This window comes from Coregonus lavaretus, assembly GCF_964263955.1.
Source record: "Coregonus lavaretus genome assembly, contig: HAP1_SCAFFOLD_1368, whole genome shotgun sequence".
Taxonomy (NCBI): Eukaryota; Metazoa; Chordata; class Actinopteri; order Salmoniformes; family Salmonidae; genus Coregonus; species Coregonus lavaretus.
Window position 1 is genome coordinate 1,008 of NW_028164678.1, and position 19,431 is coordinate 20,438.

The following is a 19,431-nucleotide window of genomic DNA, read 5'->3' on the forward strand; positions in this document are numbered from 1 at the left end:
GGGATAAACTGACACTAGTGTAGAAATGTAATGACTGTTCTCATATCTACTTAGTTTGTTTGGAAATGGACAAAACAGAATCCAGAGAAGACAGCTGTGAGGTACAATAAAATGACATTCACACCAACAGACAATGAGGCCAATGACGGATTACTTTCCTTTCATAATATTAATTCATAGCGGTGATTTTCTTTTGAGATGATGGTTATCCATTTTAAATTATTCCCACATTAAGCAATGCTAGAAATGACACAGGGAAGCCATTATTGCTTACCTATGAAAGGTGCAATCCTTCATTCCAAGTATGCATATGTCTGAACATATGAGTTGGATTAACCCCATATGTCACCATCACCATCCAAACCTATCCAGACCCCATATCCACACACGTGCAGAGCAGAGCGCCTCCGTCCTTTACCTTCTTGCCACCTTTCTTTCCCTTCTTCTTCGTATTCTTCTTCTTCTTCCCTTTCTCTCGGTCCACAGCCAGCTTGAGATTCTTCAGTTCCTGTCTCATCAGCTCATCGACCTGTGAGGAGAGATTGTTAACATGCACGCTCACCAGTCACCACGAACCCTCAGCTCGTCTCGTCGTTGGAAATCGTTCACAGACGTGCAGCGTTTGAAGTCCGCTTCTGATGTATGCAACAGGGTAAAGGTGAATTCTGTTTCATTTGAGGACATTTTATTTTCAAGTGATGAACTGAAGAATTAAAAATTATTTTAAAAGATTGAGAAGTCAATCAAATGAAATTATTTAAAAAGGTTGAAAAAAATTAATAGGGATGGACTGACATGAATGCGTGGGCTAAACTGTGTTTTCATTGCAAGTTAAAGCATACTGATAGCTAGCTAGCGAACATTAGCTTGCTGGCTCACTAGCTAACGTTACAGTGAGGGAAAAAAGTATTTGATCCCCTGCTGATTTTGTACGTTTGCCCACTGACAAAGACATGATCAGTCTATAATTTTAATGGTAGGTTTATTTGAACAGTGAGAGACAGAATAACAACAAAATAATCCAGAAAAATGCATGTTGAAAATGTTATAAATTGATTTTGCATTTTAATGAGGGAAATAAGTATTTGACCCCTCTACAAAACATGACTTAGTACTTGGTGGCAAAACCCTTGTTGGCAATCACAGAGGTCAGACGTTTCTTGTAGTTGGCCACCAGGTTTGCACACATCTCAGGAGGGATTTTGTCCCACTCCTCTTTGCAGATCTTCTCCAAGTCATTAAGGTTTCGAGGCTGACGTTTGGCAACTCGAACCTTCAGCTCCCTCCACAGATTTTCTATGGGATTAAGGTCTGGAGACTGGCTAGGCCACTCCAGGACCTTAATGTGCTTCTTCTTGAGCCACTCCTTTGTTGACTTAGCCGTGTGTTTTGGGTCATTGTCATGCTGGAATACCCATCCACGACCCATTTTCAATGCCCTGGCTGAGGGAAGTAGGTTCTCACCCAAGATTTGACGGTACATGGCCCCGTCCATCGTCCCTTTGATGCGGTGAAGTTGTCCTGTCCCCTTAGCAGAAAAACACCCCCAAAGCATAATGTTTCCACCTCCATGTTTGACGGTGGGGATGGTGTTCTTGGGGTCATAGGCAGCATTCCTCCTTCTCCAAAAACGGCGAGTTGAGTTGATGCCAAAGAGCTCGATTTTGGTCTCATCTGACCACAACACGTTCACCCAGTTCTCCTCTGAATCATTCAGATGTTCATTGGCAAACATCAGACGGGCCTGTATATGTGCTTTCTTGAGCAGGGGACCTTGCGGGCGCTGCAGGATTTCAGTCCTTCACGGCGTAGTATGTAACCAATTGTTTTCTTGGTGACTATGGTCCCAGCTGCCTTGAGATCATTGACAAGATCCTCCCGTGTAGTTCTGAGCTGATTCCTCACCGTTCTCATGATCATTGCAACTCCACGAGGTGAGATCTTGCATTGAGCCCCAGACCGAGGGAGATTGACAGTTATTTTGTGTGTCTTCCATTTGCGAATAATCGCACCAACTGGTGTCACCTTCTCACCAAGCTGCTTGGCGATGGTCTTGTAGCCCATTCCAGCCTTGTGTAGGTCTACAATCTTGTCCCTGACATCCTTGGAGAGCTCTTTGGTCTTGGCCATGGTGGAGAGTTTGGAATCTGATTGATTGATTGCTTCTGTGGACAGGTGTCTTTTATACAGGTAACAAGCTGAGATTAGGAGCACTCCCTTTAAGAGTGTGCTCCTAATCTCAGCTCGTTACCTGTATAAAAGACACCTGGGAGCAAGAAATCTTTCTGATTGAGAGGGGGTCAAATACTTATTTCCCTCATTAAAATGCAAATGAATTTATAACATTTTTGACATGCATTTTTCTGGATTTTTTTGTTGTTATTTTGTCTCTCACTGTTCAAATAAACCAAACCTACCATTAAAATAATAGACTGATAATTTCTTTGTCAGTGGGCAAACGTACAAAATCAGCAGGGGATCAAATACTTCTTTCCCTCACTGTATGTGTATGATCTGTGTAGTAATATTATTTGTATCTCAGAAATCGATTTGCATTGCTAGTTATAGCCTAATGTTTACATTTACATTTTACATTTTAGTCATTTAGCAGACGCTCTTAACCAGAGCGACTTACAGGAGCAATTAGGGTTAAGTGCCTTGCTCAAGGGCACATTAACGTCATTTAGCAGACGCTCTTAGCCAGAGCGACTCACAAATTGGTGCGTTCACCCTATAGCCAGTGGGATAACCACTTTACAATTTGGGGGGGGGGGGGGGGGGGGGGTTAGAAGGAATACTTTATCCTATCCCAGGTATTCCTTAAAGAGGTGGGGTTTCAAATGTCTCCGGAAGGTGGTGAGTGACTCCGCTGTCCTGGCGTCGTGAGGGAGCTTGTTCCACCATTGGGGTGCCAGAGCAGCGAACAGTTTTGACTGGGCTGAGCGGGAGCTATGCTTCCGCAGAGGAAGGGGAGCCAGCAGGCCAGAGGTGGATGAACGCAATGTCCTCGTTTGGGTGTAGGGACTGATCAGAGCCTGAAGGTACAGAGGTGCCGTTCCCCTCACTGCTCCATAGGCAAGCACCATGGTCTTGTAGCGGATGCGAGCTTCAACTGGAAGCCAGTGGAGTGTGCGGAGGAGGGGGGTGACGTGAGAGAACTTGGGAAGGTTGAACACCAGACGGGCTGCGGCATTCTGGATGAGTTGTAGGGGTTTAATGGCACAGGCAGGGAGCCCAGCCAACAGCGAGTTGCTTGTTAGCTAGCTAGCTTACATTGAAGCTAATTGGTTAGCTTTAGCTACCTGCAGATTCATACTACAGCATTTCATTAATGGTGGCTAGCTATGACAATCTGTTTGTATTGCCAGTAGTATTGTTTGGGATTATGGTTAATTGCTACATGTCTAAACAAAAGACTCCACTTCGCCAGATGATTACATGACCCATCAAGTTAGCCAGGTGTGTCAGGGGGTGATTACGGCCATCTGTTGTATTTCATGAACATGTGTGAACAATAGTGACCCATCCACTTAGCTAGATGTGGCCGGGGGTTGGTTACAGCATTTCCTTCACATGACCCATCAATTTAGACAAGTGTGTCTGGGTAAGCACTAAGCATCATCTAATAAATATAAAATATTTATACAATATTTTTATCTGGACACTTTCTTTTTTTGACATTACTACTATACAAATATGCAAGTAACCATTTCACTGTACCGTTGACACCTTCTGTATCCTGTGCATGGATTGTATTTGATATAGTGTGTGTTTACCAGAGACGGTAATGTGAAGAACAACTTGACCTGCACCAAAGTCAGATTAGGATATAGGCCAAGGACTAGATAAAGTGTATTTTTATCTGGACTTTTTCCTTATTGTAGGCTACTACTTTGGTTGTTTATTAAACTACACACACTGTTTAGCAAATGACCTCATGTGAATCCTTAAAGAGATGGGTGGGCCTAGGGTGAACGATGCTGAATGGGTGTAGACAAAGAAGAGCTCTCCAGTAGGTGTACCAAGACATTCAAGGGCCATTTTCTCAAAAGTGGGGTTTTGAACTTTTATGAACTTTCAAAGCAGAATTACTTTCCCATTGTTTCTCAACTGCAGTGTATGATATACAATGTTCTAGCTCTGAGTCATCTACTTTTATCCAATGTAAAAAACACAATTTCAAATGTTGCAACATAAGACCGAATCGAGGCGGTCGGTCACATATGATTGAAGTGTGTGTGTGTTTGTGTGTGAGTGTGTGTTGAGACCAATGGCCCAGTCGCTCACCTGAACTCTGACCTCCTCCTCCACCTCCAACCTCTTCTCCTCACGCACCAGCTGGGCATCAAACCGCTGCAGGAAGTTCTGTGTCTCATCACGCCCCTGCCACACATCTACACACACACACACACACACACACACACACACACACACACACACACACACACACACACACACACACACACACACACACACACACACAGACACACACAAACATATCATCATCCATCACTGACAGTAGAGCATGAGGAAGCATGTTGGAGTGGTCAGTAGAGAAAACAGAACTCTGATGCTTCGTCTCCTCTGGAGCTCCAAGTTTCCCAGACAGGACCAGAGAGAGAGAGGGACGTGCAGGTGGAGGAGTTTGACTGTATATGTGTGTGTGTGTGTGTGTGTGTGTGTGACTAAGGCAGTGCATATTGTCCTCTCCAAGTTGCTCTGTCCGCTCTCAGGCACCACTTCCTGGTAAGGAAATGAACTTCCTGTTCCTGCCACCGGCCTGGCACAACTCCAAGCAGAGATTTCCACATCAAGCCAGACAGGTGGGATGATTGGGATCTGAGCCTTCATAACAACCACTCAAAATGCCAGACAGAACAAAACACTGGTACAGCCAAAGGCCATTACAGTCAGAAGACCCCAACTGCCCTGCCATCTCTCTTCTAAAACATCTCTGACCTCCTTTGGTCTCTGCATTGGCATGATAATGGTTGTGGTCATTTACGTGTCATTTTGTGAGACCTTTTTGTTAACATGGTATGCAATAGAGCCATCACAAGATATTTATCAACATCCGACTTGTTTTCGCATTTGACAGATAATCCCCCCCCCCCTCCTTCGGATGAAGACCTGTCAAGTTCAGGCAGGAGTCAAAGGCCATTGGTTTAACAGCTTGATCCGGTGGCACCTCCATATACGGTGTCTCTTTGAAATAGGATCTTCTCGGAAGGTCAGAGATCAACCTTTCCTCTCCTCCTCCACAAGGCCCCCTTTTTAATGTCCCCCGTTTCAAAACATCCCCCAGGCAATCTGATACATATAATTACCTTTTCTCTTCTCTCGTGTGTGTTCTCAAAACTCAATCTGTCTGTTTGTTTAAAGAGGGCATCCTTGCTATGCCTCTGAACAGGGCTTGAAGAGAAAGCAGTGGTGTGAGTGGTAGAAAAGCCAGGTCAGCGTTTCAAGTCCACTATATTGCCATTAGGAGAATTTAAGCCAATGGCAATTTAATCAGTTCACTTGACCAAACTGGCTTACGTCAAGCTTATCCAATATAATGATTCCTCACGACACATATCGGCCACACACACACACACACACACACACACACACACATAAGAACAGGCTGCTCTGTCATTGGATACACTGTGTTATATATATATATATATATATATATATATATACCACCTGGTTGGTGAAAGACAAAGACTAGCACTTCAACTGAAGTGTGATCAACAGCGTTTTCCTTTGCCAAGGCCACGGTTTTCTGTCTGCTACACCCACAGTATGTGCTTCGGCTTCCAATATATATCTAGCCATTAGTATGCTGGTGCACACCTTTCTACCACAGTCCTTTTTTCTCCTTTTTCACTCTGGGAAAACAAGGTGTTTTGAGCTGAGCTGCGAACAGGAAGAGTGAGTCTACTAAGTAATGAGCGCTTCCTATTGCACGATCCTCTGGCCAGGAAATTGAAATTAAATCCATGGTTCACATCCAACCGCTACTCCGTGACGCTGGCCCTGGCTTGCCTGAGCACACAGGAAGAGAGTTCCAGTTCCAATCACGCTCCCAGGGTTTGTCTGTCCATGGTTCCCTTCCAGCCCCCAGCCCAGCTGGGCTGTATGGGGGGAAGGAGAGGAGGTAGTGGGAAAAAGTGATAAAAAACTTTTAAAAGTACCCAACGAGAGGGACGGAAACAAAACCAAACCAAAATAACAGGACTAAAGTACCACACAATGGACTATCACCTCAATGAAACACTTAGCCGTGACTAGTGTAAGGACAAGATGTCAAAGTAAAACAGTCAGACTAGCAAGAAAGTCAACCGTCTTTTGTTTTCCCAACAAACACAAACTCTCAGAGGAACGGACCTATAGACCTGAACCCTCACTGAATTCTGGGTAAATATTTGCTTCACCTTTTCCGCTTCATTACATCTAAATCAACCTAACGAGCCAATCATTAAATCATTTTCCAATTACACACACCTGATAAAACAGAGCTGATGTGACAGGACCACCGTTTACAAAGCACCCTGACGTTTATTATTATTATTTTTAATCAGGCCTTTGACAGGCTGGATGTTTTACATGGGTTTAAGAGCTATATTCTGCTATCCATGAATGTTAATGACAAACTGTGTTTTAGGATCTTTAATGCCGAGGTTGAAGGGAGATGAACGGGTGAAAGAGAGAAAGGAGGAGAGGGAGATGAAGGAGGAGGAGAAGAGATGAGGGAGGGAGGAGGAGTGAGGAGGGAGGGAGGGAGGAGAGGGAGAAGAGAGAGAGGAGAGGGAGATGAAGGAGGAGGAGAAGAGATGAGGGAGGGAGGAGGAGGAGTGAGGAGGGAGGGAGGAGGAGAGGGAGAAGAGAGAGAGGGAGGAGAGGGAGATGAAGGAGGAGAAGAGATGAGGGAGGGAGGAGGAGGAGTGAGGAGGGAGGGAGGAGGAGAGGGAGGAGAGAGAGGAGGAGAGGGAGGAGAGAGAGTGGGAGGAGGACCAGCTGCAGTGTTTTATTCCCTGTCCTTTCCCATTACTGTGAGGCACTATAAGGAGAGGTCACTCCTAATAAAAACCTCCAAATCAATCACTCCTCCTCATATTGGAGTCTAGACACAGTCAACCTACAGCTAACTCAGACCGGGGCTAGTTTGGGGTAATGAGAGAGACTGGCCCCTGATATAGGCAAAGCCACCCTATGGCCTTGTAGAAACTGCTGACCTCACTACACAGTGCACACATGCACGCATACGCACACACACGCACACACACACATAACGTGATAAACGTTGTGGAGGTGAGCTGTCGAGGTGTAGAGTGCTGGGCCAGCGTCTGGTCTTCATTACATCTCAAAGGTCTGTGTGTGTGTTGCTTCTAACAGGAATGTAACCTAAAGCCCTGTGTTGTACCAGTTGACATTCTGAGGTGAATCATAACGAGGAGAGAATTAAACACCGTTGACTGGGAATAGAATTACTTCCTGCTAACTCTACAGCTGCTGCCTGACTATTGGTTCTAGGTTCTGTTACCCTCTCCTTCACCCTCTCAACGCTGAATTAAAGGTGACGCAGAGCAGAGGTGGAGCAGAGACCGTTCTATGGTCACTGATAGAGTAGGGTTAGACACAGGTAAGATGGAAGTCTCTATGAGTGTTGTAATGATTTCTCCAGCTGGTTCTGTTGGTTGGAGCATGATGCTGATCAAAAGACAATTGAGCTCTCCCCCCAAAAAGTTGAGTTTGAAAAATCAGTGAGTGCTGGCAAGACCAATGTTGTGGGTTCAATTGAATTCCCACATGGGCCACATGCCCTGAATATGTGTGTGTAAAACTATGGGTATCTTTGAATAAAGGTGTTATTGTGTTGTTATGACAAATCTAATTAAGCTGGGAACACTGAGAAAGCCGTATCTATGTCCTCCATAGGGATGTCAACAGGATATCCCAGTGATTTGACTCCAATGCTCCCATTGTGTAGATTAGGAAGTAGCAGAGCAGCTTGAAAGGGCTGAATTTGACACGGTGGCACAGATATACACACAGCGACTATTCACACACTTCCCTTCAGCCTCATTCAGTTACCTTTCATCCAAGGATATCACAGGCCCATGAACGTTCAATGAGCCGAGTCAATTCCATTTCAATTACTAAACTGCCTGGAATTCAGAATGGAACTGACCCTAACTCTGGTCCAAATATGTACTATTGAGTTCATATACGTTTAAATGAAACTACTGTGCTATCCGTAATACTCCTCACAGCTTTGGGGGACAAGCCTGTATAATATAATAATCACGCCATTACTCCTCTGAATAATGTTTGTTGTTTTGGCACCAACCATGTAGACCTTCGAGACACGCCCGGAGAGCAGTGGTGACTGATTCCCCATATTTCCCTCAGTGATTTGTGGGGTGTTTGTGCAGCAGTGGAACCGACTGACGAGAAGCCAAATAACACATGAGAAGCTGTAAACCACATGCTGCCCCCTGAGAAGCATTCCACCATTCCACCTAGAACCTTCCACCTCAGGTGACTGGGTCAGATAAGGAAAGGAGTGATGAGACCCAGGATATATGTGGTCGGAGGATGCAGACTCCTCCAGACCGACAGATCCCTCCCTACTCAGGATCAAGATCTTCATCTGGTTGCTGAAACGTTGTTGAAAGGGTTGAAGTCTTTAAGGAGTAAAAGAGTGAAGCCAGACGAGCTCATATGGTGATAGGTGGAGTTCCTCCTGGATGTCTGACCTGTATCTAGCAGCGACAGGAGGAAAGCAGCAGCTTTTGTCATTTCTCTGCATTGTTTCTCCATTAGGGGAGACAGCTGGAGTCAGTCAACACAGACTTCAGTACTCAACATTGTGTTGAAATCTCCCTTGGTCACCTATCAAAATGTGAAAAGAGTGAAACTGACTTAACTAGAAGAGGGGATAGCTGTCAAAGGGATAATGACTAAACCTGCAAAAAGCTAAAACACCAAAACAAAGTCACTCATCAATCTCCATTGGATTTGGAGGAAGCAGGGTGGTTGACTTGAAACAACAATTTGGAGGCTCCAGGTCCAACTGCTCCTCACTGAGTCATTGCGTAAAGGCAGCCATGGGGTTTGGACACACACCCCTCCACGGGTCACTGAGAGACAGGAGCCTGGGCGGCACGCATCACTTCCTCGTTAAGGGCCCAGGGCACCATGGGAGACAGGAAGTCTGTCTGGTGATCAGATTGATTTGTGGTCCCACACTGAGTCAAAGCACCAACAACAGACCCTTGGTAAAGATCCAGAAACCACCACCCTCTCCACTGAAGCTGTGACTCCTGTCATTATACAACAGTTGATAATGTCAGAGACAACGCTGTCTTCAGTGAGACAGCATGAACCATCACAGAGAGAAACACTGTGGAAGGAAGCCTTCCGATCTGTGCCTATCAGCTCGACCATTTAGCAATGCTGTGTAAATAGTTCATAATTGCCTCTAATCACCACATTTCTATGGTCCTCATGTCTACTCTCTAACTGATCTTTGTACATGTATATGGTCCTCATACCTACTCTCTAACTCACCTTTGTACATTTTGTTTCCCTCCAGAACAGTAGGGAGGAAGTTGCTCGGGGGCATTTTCCAGCCCTTCTCCTCCTCCTTCAAGAGACAGGAAATAAATAATTACATTACATTACATGTATTACAGCTGGACACAGTTTTAAAGCTTTATAAGTAGTTTCATTTCGCATTATTTTCTCAAAGTCCCATGTATATTATATGTATTTTAGGATAGATGCAATCTAAGCTAGGCAGAAAGGAAATTGTATTTTTAGCACCTTGTTGTTTAAGGTAATGATAGGGGTCTCGGGTCTTATGGCTAATTTAGTGGAGAGAGTGGATGTTTTCAGAGACTCCACATGACTTGGATAGAGTTCAAAGCTGCTCTACAGATGACCTGCCCTCCACTGTGCTGTGACACCAGGTCAGATCCAGAACTATCTATGATGTGACACCAGGTCAGATCCAGAACTATCTATGATGTGACACCAGGTCAGATCCAGAACTATCTATGATGTGACACCAGGTCAGATCCAGAACTATCTATGATGTGACACCAAGTCAGATCCAGAACTATCTATGCTGTGACACCAGGTCAGATCCAGAACTATCTATGATGTGACACCAGGTCAGATCCAGAACTATCTATGATGTGACACCAGGTCAGATCCAGAACTATCTATGATGTGACACCAGGTCATATCCAGAACTATCTGTGCTGTGACACCAGGTCAGATCCAGAACTATCTATGCTGTGACACCAGGTCAGATCCAGAACTATCTATGCTGTGACACCAGGTCAGATCCAGAACTATCTATGATGTGACACCAGGTCAGATCCAGAACTATCTATGCTGTGACACCAGGTCAGATCCAGGACTATCTATGATGTGACACCAGGTCAGATCTAGAACCAGGACCAGGACCAAGACCAGAACAGGCATGATCAGAATATCAGATGTTCAGTTTCAGGGCTGTGAAAACGCACTAGGGTTTTAATAGAGACAGATCAGGTAGTGAGGAACTGATGTCGATCATCGTGCTTAAGAGTGGGGGGGGGGGGGGGTTCATCTATAGACAACACTTCATTCTTTATCTTTATAGGACTGTTCAGGATTGTTCAGGACAAGATTAAGGCAGTCCCATAACAAATCAGACCACAACCATAGACTTTCAAATATAACCGTTCACACCACCATGAGTCAATGTTGAACTTAACCTCCGATACAGACATAATACTGCCAGTCACTCACAATACCAGAAAGCACTATAAAACTCCAAGAGATCAAGTGTCTATTTGATGAGTTCGACCATCCCATACCAAGCACATCTGGAATACTCCTCTAAGAACGAAGTCTGTAAAGTGATGTCCCTTTCTAGCCATGGTATTTCTCCGGTTCATGAGCTGTCTCGGACGTGGTCAGGTGGATGTGACATGTTCCTCCACCGCAAATGAAAGGGGCATTTCTTGGTTTTACGTGAACAATGCTTCCATTCTAGTCTGTGGGGTCAGAGCCAGTCGATATGAGTGATACTGTTGCATAGTAACCACTAGTCATGCCTGTTGCATAGTAACCACTAGTCACGCCATCATATTGATTCTAGAACAGTGTAAGGTCCCCAGTGTGTAGGCTTATCCTTACTGTAAAACGAGAAGTATCATGCCCTCTTTTTACTCTATCCATCTCTGGTAAAGGTGTGAGTGACAGACCAAGACACATTGGCCCTTATCTCGGAGACAGTCAGTCTGCTTTCAGACTCTCTGACAGACTACAGAGTGCTAGTTTAATCACACACGCCTCACTCAGAAGCACACTGTGCCATTCTGTCTGAGAGGCTAAAGTGACTCCCAACTACAAAGGAAAGAAGCCCTGCCAAAGCTCAGCTCTGTTCTCCTCAACATCTCTTATCAGTTCTTTTGGCTTTAATCCTACATTATCACCCTCAACAATTATCAAAGCTATTCTATGGACCCTATTCAAGCAAACTCTGTAACCGGGTGTCCAGGACTGTACGGTAAACCCGGTTAAAAAGACTATGATTGGAAAAAAGTGACCTCCTTATCCAATAGCTGTTGCTATTCTGTTCAGGAACACATATTAGCTACTTCAATAAGACAATTAAAGTCATAGAGAAATCATTCAACAAAATAGTCATGAATACTCTTAGTGCTCTATTCAATCCATATCCTGGAAGTACAGTGTTAGAGCGTGATTTAAATTTAAAGGCAATGTTCCCGCATTAGCGGAGACTGCATTCACGGTAAACGCTGCATATGTCAGCTCAATCGGAATTTGCCTTTACATTTATATTGAGCAATCTGTAACGCTTCAGCGATACAGATTGAATAGAGCCCTTAGTATTATTGGCTTGAGGTGGGACAGGGAGATACATATTGTTGTTCCACAGGGTATGTTCATGGAAGGGAGATGTGGACTGGGACTGAATCCTTGGCTTGAACAAACCCTTTGAGGAATACTTGACTGGAATCAGAAACGTTTCCTCACAGTCTTCACAGTCTTCAGCGGTTAAATAAATACATAGTAAACGTCTCCATCATTCCACCACACCCTCAATCATCTGAGAAGACCATGGGACAAAGCTCTACCGCTTAGCTTCTGATTTAGTAGAGTGGTGTATTTCATGGTCTTAATTGTGCATGTGCAGTGGGATTGGGCCTTCATGAGGAAAACAGGTGGAGAGGCTGCAGTAAAGCGTCTACTTCAATTCACTTAAGAGGAAAAGCATACGACTGAAGATTATTGCCCGTCACCTACACTTTCGTTCTATTGGTTTGGTTATGAGACGCTGCGGTCTTATGAAGGTTTGGGAAGAATGGCATTAAGGTCAGACTGAGATCAGTTATGTTTCAGGGGAAGAAAATAAACTGAGCTCTTCTTATCAAAAGCCTGGATAAAGCAATTCTGAAGCAACTATTGGCCACCAAGCCCTGTCTGTTTAATAACATGAGCCACTATTGGCCACCAAGCATTGTCTGTTTAATAGCATGAGCCACTATTGGCCACCAAGCCCTGTCTGTTTAATAACATGAGCCACTATTGGCCACCAAGCCTTGTCTGTTTAATAACATGAGCCACTATTTGCCACCAAGCCTTGTCTGTTTAATAACATGAGCCACTATTGGCCAAGCCTTGTCTGTTTAATAACATGAGCCACTATTGGCCACCAACCCCTGTCTGTTTAATAACATGAGCCACTATTGGCCAAGCCTTGTCTGTTTGATAACATGAGCTACTATTGGCCAAGCCTTGTCTGTTTAATAGCATGAGCCACTATTGGCCAAGCCTTGTCTGTTTAATAACATGAGCCACTATTGGCCAAGCCTTGTCTGTTTAATAACATGAGCCACTATTGGCCACCAACCCTTGTCTGTTTAATAACATGAGCCACTATTGGCCAAGCCTTGTCTGTTTGATAACATGAGCTACTATTGGCCAAGCCTTGTCTGTTTAATAGCATGAGCCACTATTGGCCAAGCCTTGTCTGTTTAATAACATGAGCCACTATTGGCAACCAACCCTTGTCTGTTTAATAACATGAGCCACTATTGGCCACCAAGCCTTGTCTGTTTAATAGCATGAGCCACTATTGGCCAAGCCTTGTCTGTTTAATAGCATGAGCCACTATTGGCCACCAAACCCTTGTCTGTTTAATAACATGAGCCACTATTTGCCACCAAGCCTTTTCTGTTTAATAACATGAGCCACTATTGGCCACCAACCCTTGTCTGTTTAATAGCATGAGCCACTATTGGCCACTGACCCTTGTCTGTTTAATAACATGAGCCATCATTTGCCAAGCCTTGTCTGTTTAATAACATGAGCCACTATTGGCCAAGCCTTGTCTGTTAAATAGCATGAGCCACTATTTGCCACCAAGCCTTGTCTGTTTAATAACATGAGCCACTATTGGCCAAGCCTTGTCTGTTTAATAACATGAGCCACTATTGGCCAAGCCTTGTCTGTTTAATAACATGAGCCACTATTGGCCACCAACCCTTGTCTGTTTAATAACATGAGCCACTATTGGCCAAGCCTTGTCTGTTTGATAACATGAGCTACTATTGGCCAAGCCTTGTCTGTTTAATAGCATGAGCCACTATTGGCCAAGCCTTGTCTGTTTAATAACATAAGCCACTATTGGCAACCAACCCTTGTCTGTTTAATAACATGAGCCACTATTGGCCACCAAGCCTTGTCTGTTTAATAGCATGAGCCACTATTGGCCAAGCCTTGTCTGTTTAATAGCATGAGCCACTATTGGCCACCAAACCCTTGTCTGTTTAATAACATGAGCCACTATTTGCCACCAAGCCTTTTCTGTTTAATAACATGAGCCACTATTGGCCACCAACCCTTGTCTGTTTAATAGCATGAGCCACTATTGGCCACTGACCCTTGTCTGTTTAATAACATGAGCCATCATTTGCCAAGCCTTGTCTGTTTAATAACATGAGCCACTATTGGCCAAGCCTTGTCTGTTAAATAGCATGAGCCACTATTTGCCACCAAGCCTTGTCTGTTTAATAACATGAGCCACTATTGGCCAAGCCTTGTCTGTTTAATAGCATGAGCCACTATTGGCCAAGCCTTGTCTGAGCCTACCTTTCCTTCTTCTTTTCCTCCTTTCTTCCGTTTGTTCTTCCCCTTCTTGTCTTTCTTCTGATCCTTGCGGTCCTTCCCACCCTTCTGGTCTTTATTTAATTTGCCTTTCCTCTTCTTCTCTTCCTCTTTCGCTGCTAATTCTGCAGCAACCTATCAGGAACAAAATGACATGAGCATAGAAAAAGAAATGGAGTGTTTGTTAACTGTCTGTAGGTTAGATGAGGACCATGGGTCATTAGTCTACCTGGTCAGGTGTCTTCTGTGCAAATATGGCTGTTGATCCCCCATTCTCGGCATTGGGGAAGTCAGGAAACTTTCCAGTGGCGTCTCTACAATATATAGCATGTTTTAAAAAGGCACAATCTGGGATATTTCCTTTTCTTAAATGAATATTTTCATTACAGATATATACACATAATTCTTGATGTATTGTACTATGTCACACTGAGAGTTAGATGGCAGACCTCCAACTAGGTCACCAGAGGGCACACCCTCCTAATTGTTTTTGAAATGCCTCAGATACTTCCACTAATTAGGGGTTGTCCATGTCACGGAGCAGTTATCTCAATGTGGAGAGAAAATAATGACTGGAACAGGAATTGCTCTTCGGGAGGCCAAACTATGTATCCCTCCCTTCCAGCTCTCATTATCCTAAACCTTAGAGTAACCCTGTGAACCAACGTTTAGCTTCCAACTTCCTTCAAATCTGGCCCTCTCCTCTTGGCCCCAGAATACTTGGATTCTCATCAGGCAGGTTGAGGAAGCTGTATCAACAGGGTTTAGATTCTCATCAGGCAGGTTGAGGAAGCTGTACCGACAGGGTTTAGAGTTTAGACTACCCTGGAGGGTGTGACCTCCTTATCCATCCGTCACAGTGCTTATATTATTGTCAGCAGCTCAGCCGAGGTCACAGCAGAGGGCAGGGCCGTGGAGGCCAGGCTGGGGCCTGAGACACTGGGGTTGCGTCCCAAATGGGCCCATAAGGCTCTGGTCAAAAGTAGTACACTATATAGGGAATAGGGTGCCATTTGGGACGCAGAATGTGGAGACCAGGGCCATTGTGGGTCATTGTTTCCTTCCCATGGGAGCTGTTCTCTCTCTGTTCACTCCCCAGGGCTCCACACACACACGCATGGAGGGGAAGACACACACATGGAGGGGAAGACACACACACACATGCATGTGCACACACAGACACTGACTGTCGCTCATTTCCTCCGGCCATATCCTGCACCTAACAGCCATTAGGCCTCACACTAACAGCCATTAGGCCTCACACTAACAGCCATTAGGCCTCACACTAACAGCCATTAGGCCTCACACTAACAGCCATTAGGCCTCACACTAACAGCCATTAGGCCTCACACTAACAGCCATTAGGCCTCACACTAACAGCCATTAGGCCTCACACTAACAGCCATTAGGCCTCACACTATCAGCCATTAGGCCTCACACTAACAGCCATTAGGCCTCACACTATCAGCCATTAGGCCTCACACTAACAGCCATTAGGCCTCACACTAACAGCCATTAGGCCTCACACTAACACACTCTTTTTTTTGCTGTTGTCCTCCCCCCTCCCCTTTTCCATTCCAAGCCCCTCTTCATGACAGGAACAGAGATAGATACATACTGGTGGTGATGGGTTTGGCCGGAGCCAGGAAAGGAGTCTATGGGTGTGGTAACCTCAGCAGCATGACAGTGAAACAGGGAGAGTCGGGTTGGGAAAGAGAGGATCGAATAGAAAAGATACAGCTACTGTGAAAGAAGATGGACTTCCCCGTTGCCTGCCTGTCTCACCGGCACTCAATAAACCACTGTCTGATCTGCTCCTGCAGGGTTTCCCGTAGGTCAGGGCCGTCCACGGCACACACAGACTCCTTGATGCTGACCAGGGCCCTCTGGTACTCAGCCTCATTCTCCTCCTGGACCAGCCTGCGAGTCGCCTCCACCTGCTGGGCCTTCAGCTGGGCCACGCTGGGCCTCTGCTGCTGCTGCTCTGGAGGGACCTGAGGACCAGGCAGATCAGACACAGATATAGAGATTAGATCATGATAAGATCAGTCAAGACCGTTACAATTAGCTTACAGTGAGTTTGGATGAGCCAGCATGTTAAGTAATTGTGAGTGCTGCCCAACCACTATGACAGACAGAGAGCGAGAGAGAGAGAGAGGTCCAGTTGCCAGGACCACAAATACAAATTCCACCAGACACCGTTGCCCTAGAGCACACAAAAAAACGATACATACCTCGGCCTAAACATCAGCGCCACAGGTAACTTCCACAAAGCTGTGAACGATCTGAGAGACAAGGCAACAAGGGCCTTCTATGCCATCAAAAAGAACATAACATTTGACATACCAATTAGGATCTGGCTAAAAATACTTGAATCAGTTATAGAACCCATTGTCCTTTATGGTTGTGAGGTCTGGGGTCCGCTCACAAACCAAGAATTCACAAAATGGGATAAACACTAAATTGAGACTCTGCATGCAGAATTCTGCAAAAATATATTCTGTGTAAAACACCAAGTAATTCATACAGAGCAGAATTAGGCCAATACCCACTAATTATCAAAATCCAGAAAAGAGCCATTAAATTCTACAACCACCTAAAAGGAAGCGATTCCCAAACCTTCCATAACAAAGCCATCACCTACAGAGAGATGAACCTGGAGAAGAGTCCCCTAAGCAAGCTGGTCCTGGGGCTCTGTTCACAAACAGACCCCACAGAGCCTCAGGACACAACACAATTAGACCCAACCAAATGATGACAAAACAAAAAGATAATTACTTGACACATTGGAAAGAATTAACAAAAGAACTGAGCAAACTAGAACACTATTTGGCCCTAAATAGAGAGTACACAGTGGCAGAATACCTGACCGCTGTGACTGACCCAAACATAAGGAAAGCTTTGACTATGTACAGACTCAGTGAGCATAGCCTTGCTATTGAGAAAGGCCGCCGTAGGCAGACATGGCTCTCAAGAGAAGACAGGCTATGTGCACACTGCCCACAAAATGAGGTGGAAACTGAGCTGCACTTCCTAACCTCCTGCCAAATGTATGACCATATTAGAGACACATATTTCCCTCAGATTACACAGACCCACAAAGAATTTGAAAACAAATCTAATTTTGATAAACTCCCATATCAATTGGTGAAATACCACATTGTGCAATCACAGCAGCAAGATTTGTGACCTTTTGCCACAAGAAAAGGGCAACCAGTGAAGAACAAACACCATTGTAAATACAACCCATATTTATGCTTATTTATTTTCCCTTTTGTACTTTAACTATTTGTACATCGTTACAACACTTATATTTTTTATTTGGATTTCATGTAATGGACAAACACAAAATAGTCCAAATTGGTGAAGTGAAATACAAAAAATCACTTGTTTCATAAAATTTTAATAAATAAATAACGGAAAAGTGGTGCGTGCATATGTATTCACCCCCTTTGCTATGAAGCCCCTAAATAAGATCTGGTGCAAACAATTGCCTTCAGAAGTCACATAATTAGTTAAATAAAGTCCACCTGTGTGCAATCTAAGTGTCACATGATCTGGCACATGATCTCAGTATATATACACCTGTTCTGAAAGGCCCCAGAGTCTGCAACACCACTAAGCAAGGGGCACCACCAAGCAAGCGGCACCATGAAGACCAAGGAGCTCTCCAAACAGGTCAGGGACAAAGTTGTGGAGAAGTACAGATCAGGGTTGGGTTATAAAAAAATATCTGAAACTTTGAACATCCCACGGAGCACCATTAAATCCATTTAAATAATGGAAAGGAATATGGCACCACAACAAAGCTGCCAAGAGAGGGCCGCCCACCAAAACTCACGGACCAGGCAAGGAGGGCATTAATCAGAGAGGCAACAAAGAGACCAAAGATAACCCTGAAGGAGCTGCAAAGCTCCATAGCGGAGATTGGAGTATCTGTCCATAGGACCACTTTAAGCAGTACACTCCACAGAGCTGGGCTTTATGGAAGAGTGGCCAGAGAAAAGCAATTGCTTAAAGAAAAAAATAAGCAAACACATTTGGTGTTCGCCAAAAGGCATGTAGTGGCCTCCTGTAGCTCAGTTGGTAGAGCATGGCGCTTGCAACGCCAGGATTGTGGGTTCGATTCCCACGGGGGGTCAGTATGAATAAATGTATGCACTTGCTAACTGTAAGTTGCTCTGGATAAGAGTGTCTGCTAAATGACTAAAATGTAAATGTAAATGTGGGAGACTCCCCAAACATATGGAAGCAGGTACTCTGGCCAGATGAGACTAAAATTGAGCTTTTTGGCCATCAAGGAAAACACTATGTCTGGCGCAAACCCAACGCCTCTCATCACCCCGAGAACACCATCCCCACAGTGAAGCATGGTGGTGGCAGCATCATGCTGTGGGGATGTTTTTCCATCGGCAGGGACTGGGAAACTGGTCAGAATTGAAGGAATGATGGATGTTGCTAAATACAGGGAAATTCTTGAGGGAAACCTGTTTCAGTCTTCCAGAGATTTGAGACTGGGACGGAGGTTCACCTTCCAGCAGGACAATGACCCTAAGCATACTGCTAAAGCAACACTCAAGTGGTTTAAGGGGAAACATTGAAATGTCTTGGAATGGCCTAGTCAAAGCCCAGACCTTAATCCAATTGAGAATCTGTGGTATGACTTAAAGATTGCTGTACACCAGCGGAACCCATCCATCTTGAAGGAGCTGGAGCAGTTTTGCCTTGAAGAATGGGCAAAAATCCCAGTGGCTAGATGTGCCAAGCTTATAGAGACATACCCCAAGAGACTTGCAGCTGTAATTGACTTTGGGGGGGGGTGAATAGTTTTGTACGCTCAAGTTTTCTGTTTCTCTTATTTCTTGTTTGTTTCACAATAAAACATATCTTTCATCTTCAAAGTGGTCGGCATGTTGTGTAAATCAAATGATACAAACCCCCAAAAAATCAATTTTAATTCCAGGTTGTAAGGCAACAAAATAGGAAAAATGCCAAGGGGGGTGAATACTTTCGCAAGCCACTGTAGACATAATATGAGATTTGAAATGTCTCTATTCCTTTGGAACTTTTGTGAGTGTAATGTTTACTGTTAATATTGATTGTTTATTTCACTTTTGTTTATTATCTATTTCACTTGCTTTGGCAATGTTAACATGTTTCCCATGCCAATAAAGCCCCTTAAATTAAATTGAAATTGAATCTCGAGAGAGAGAGAGAGAGAGAGAGAGAGAGAGAGAGAGAGAGAGAGAGAGAGAG

The 19,431-nt window shown here is 44.5% G+C and overlaps 1 protein-coding gene across 1 annotated transcript in view; it reads right to left on the reverse strand.

The window, feature by feature from the left end:
• Positions 1 to 418: 418 nt before the first annotated feature.
• The window catches only part of drc11 (dynein regulatory complex subunit 11), a gene marked incomplete at its 3' end in the record, with an annotated part of 32,429 nt that continues 13,416 nt past the window's right edge, over positions 419 to 19,431 (reverse strand). The window contains exons 6-11 of the mRNA XM_084191822.1: positions 15,961 to 16,159; positions 14,405 to 14,489; positions 14,161 to 14,310; positions 9,559 to 9,634; positions 4,288 to 4,394; positions 419 to 529 (exon numbers count right to left, since the gene is read on the reverse strand). Of these exons, the coding sequence (XP_084047948.1) occupies positions 419 to 529; positions 4,288 to 4,394; positions 9,559 to 9,634; positions 14,161 to 14,310; positions 14,405 to 14,489; positions 15,961 to 16,159 (728 nt within the window). The remainder of the gene's footprint in view (positions 530 to 4,287; positions 4,395 to 9,558; positions 9,635 to 14,160; positions 14,311 to 14,404; positions 14,490 to 15,960; positions 16,160 to 19,431) is intronic.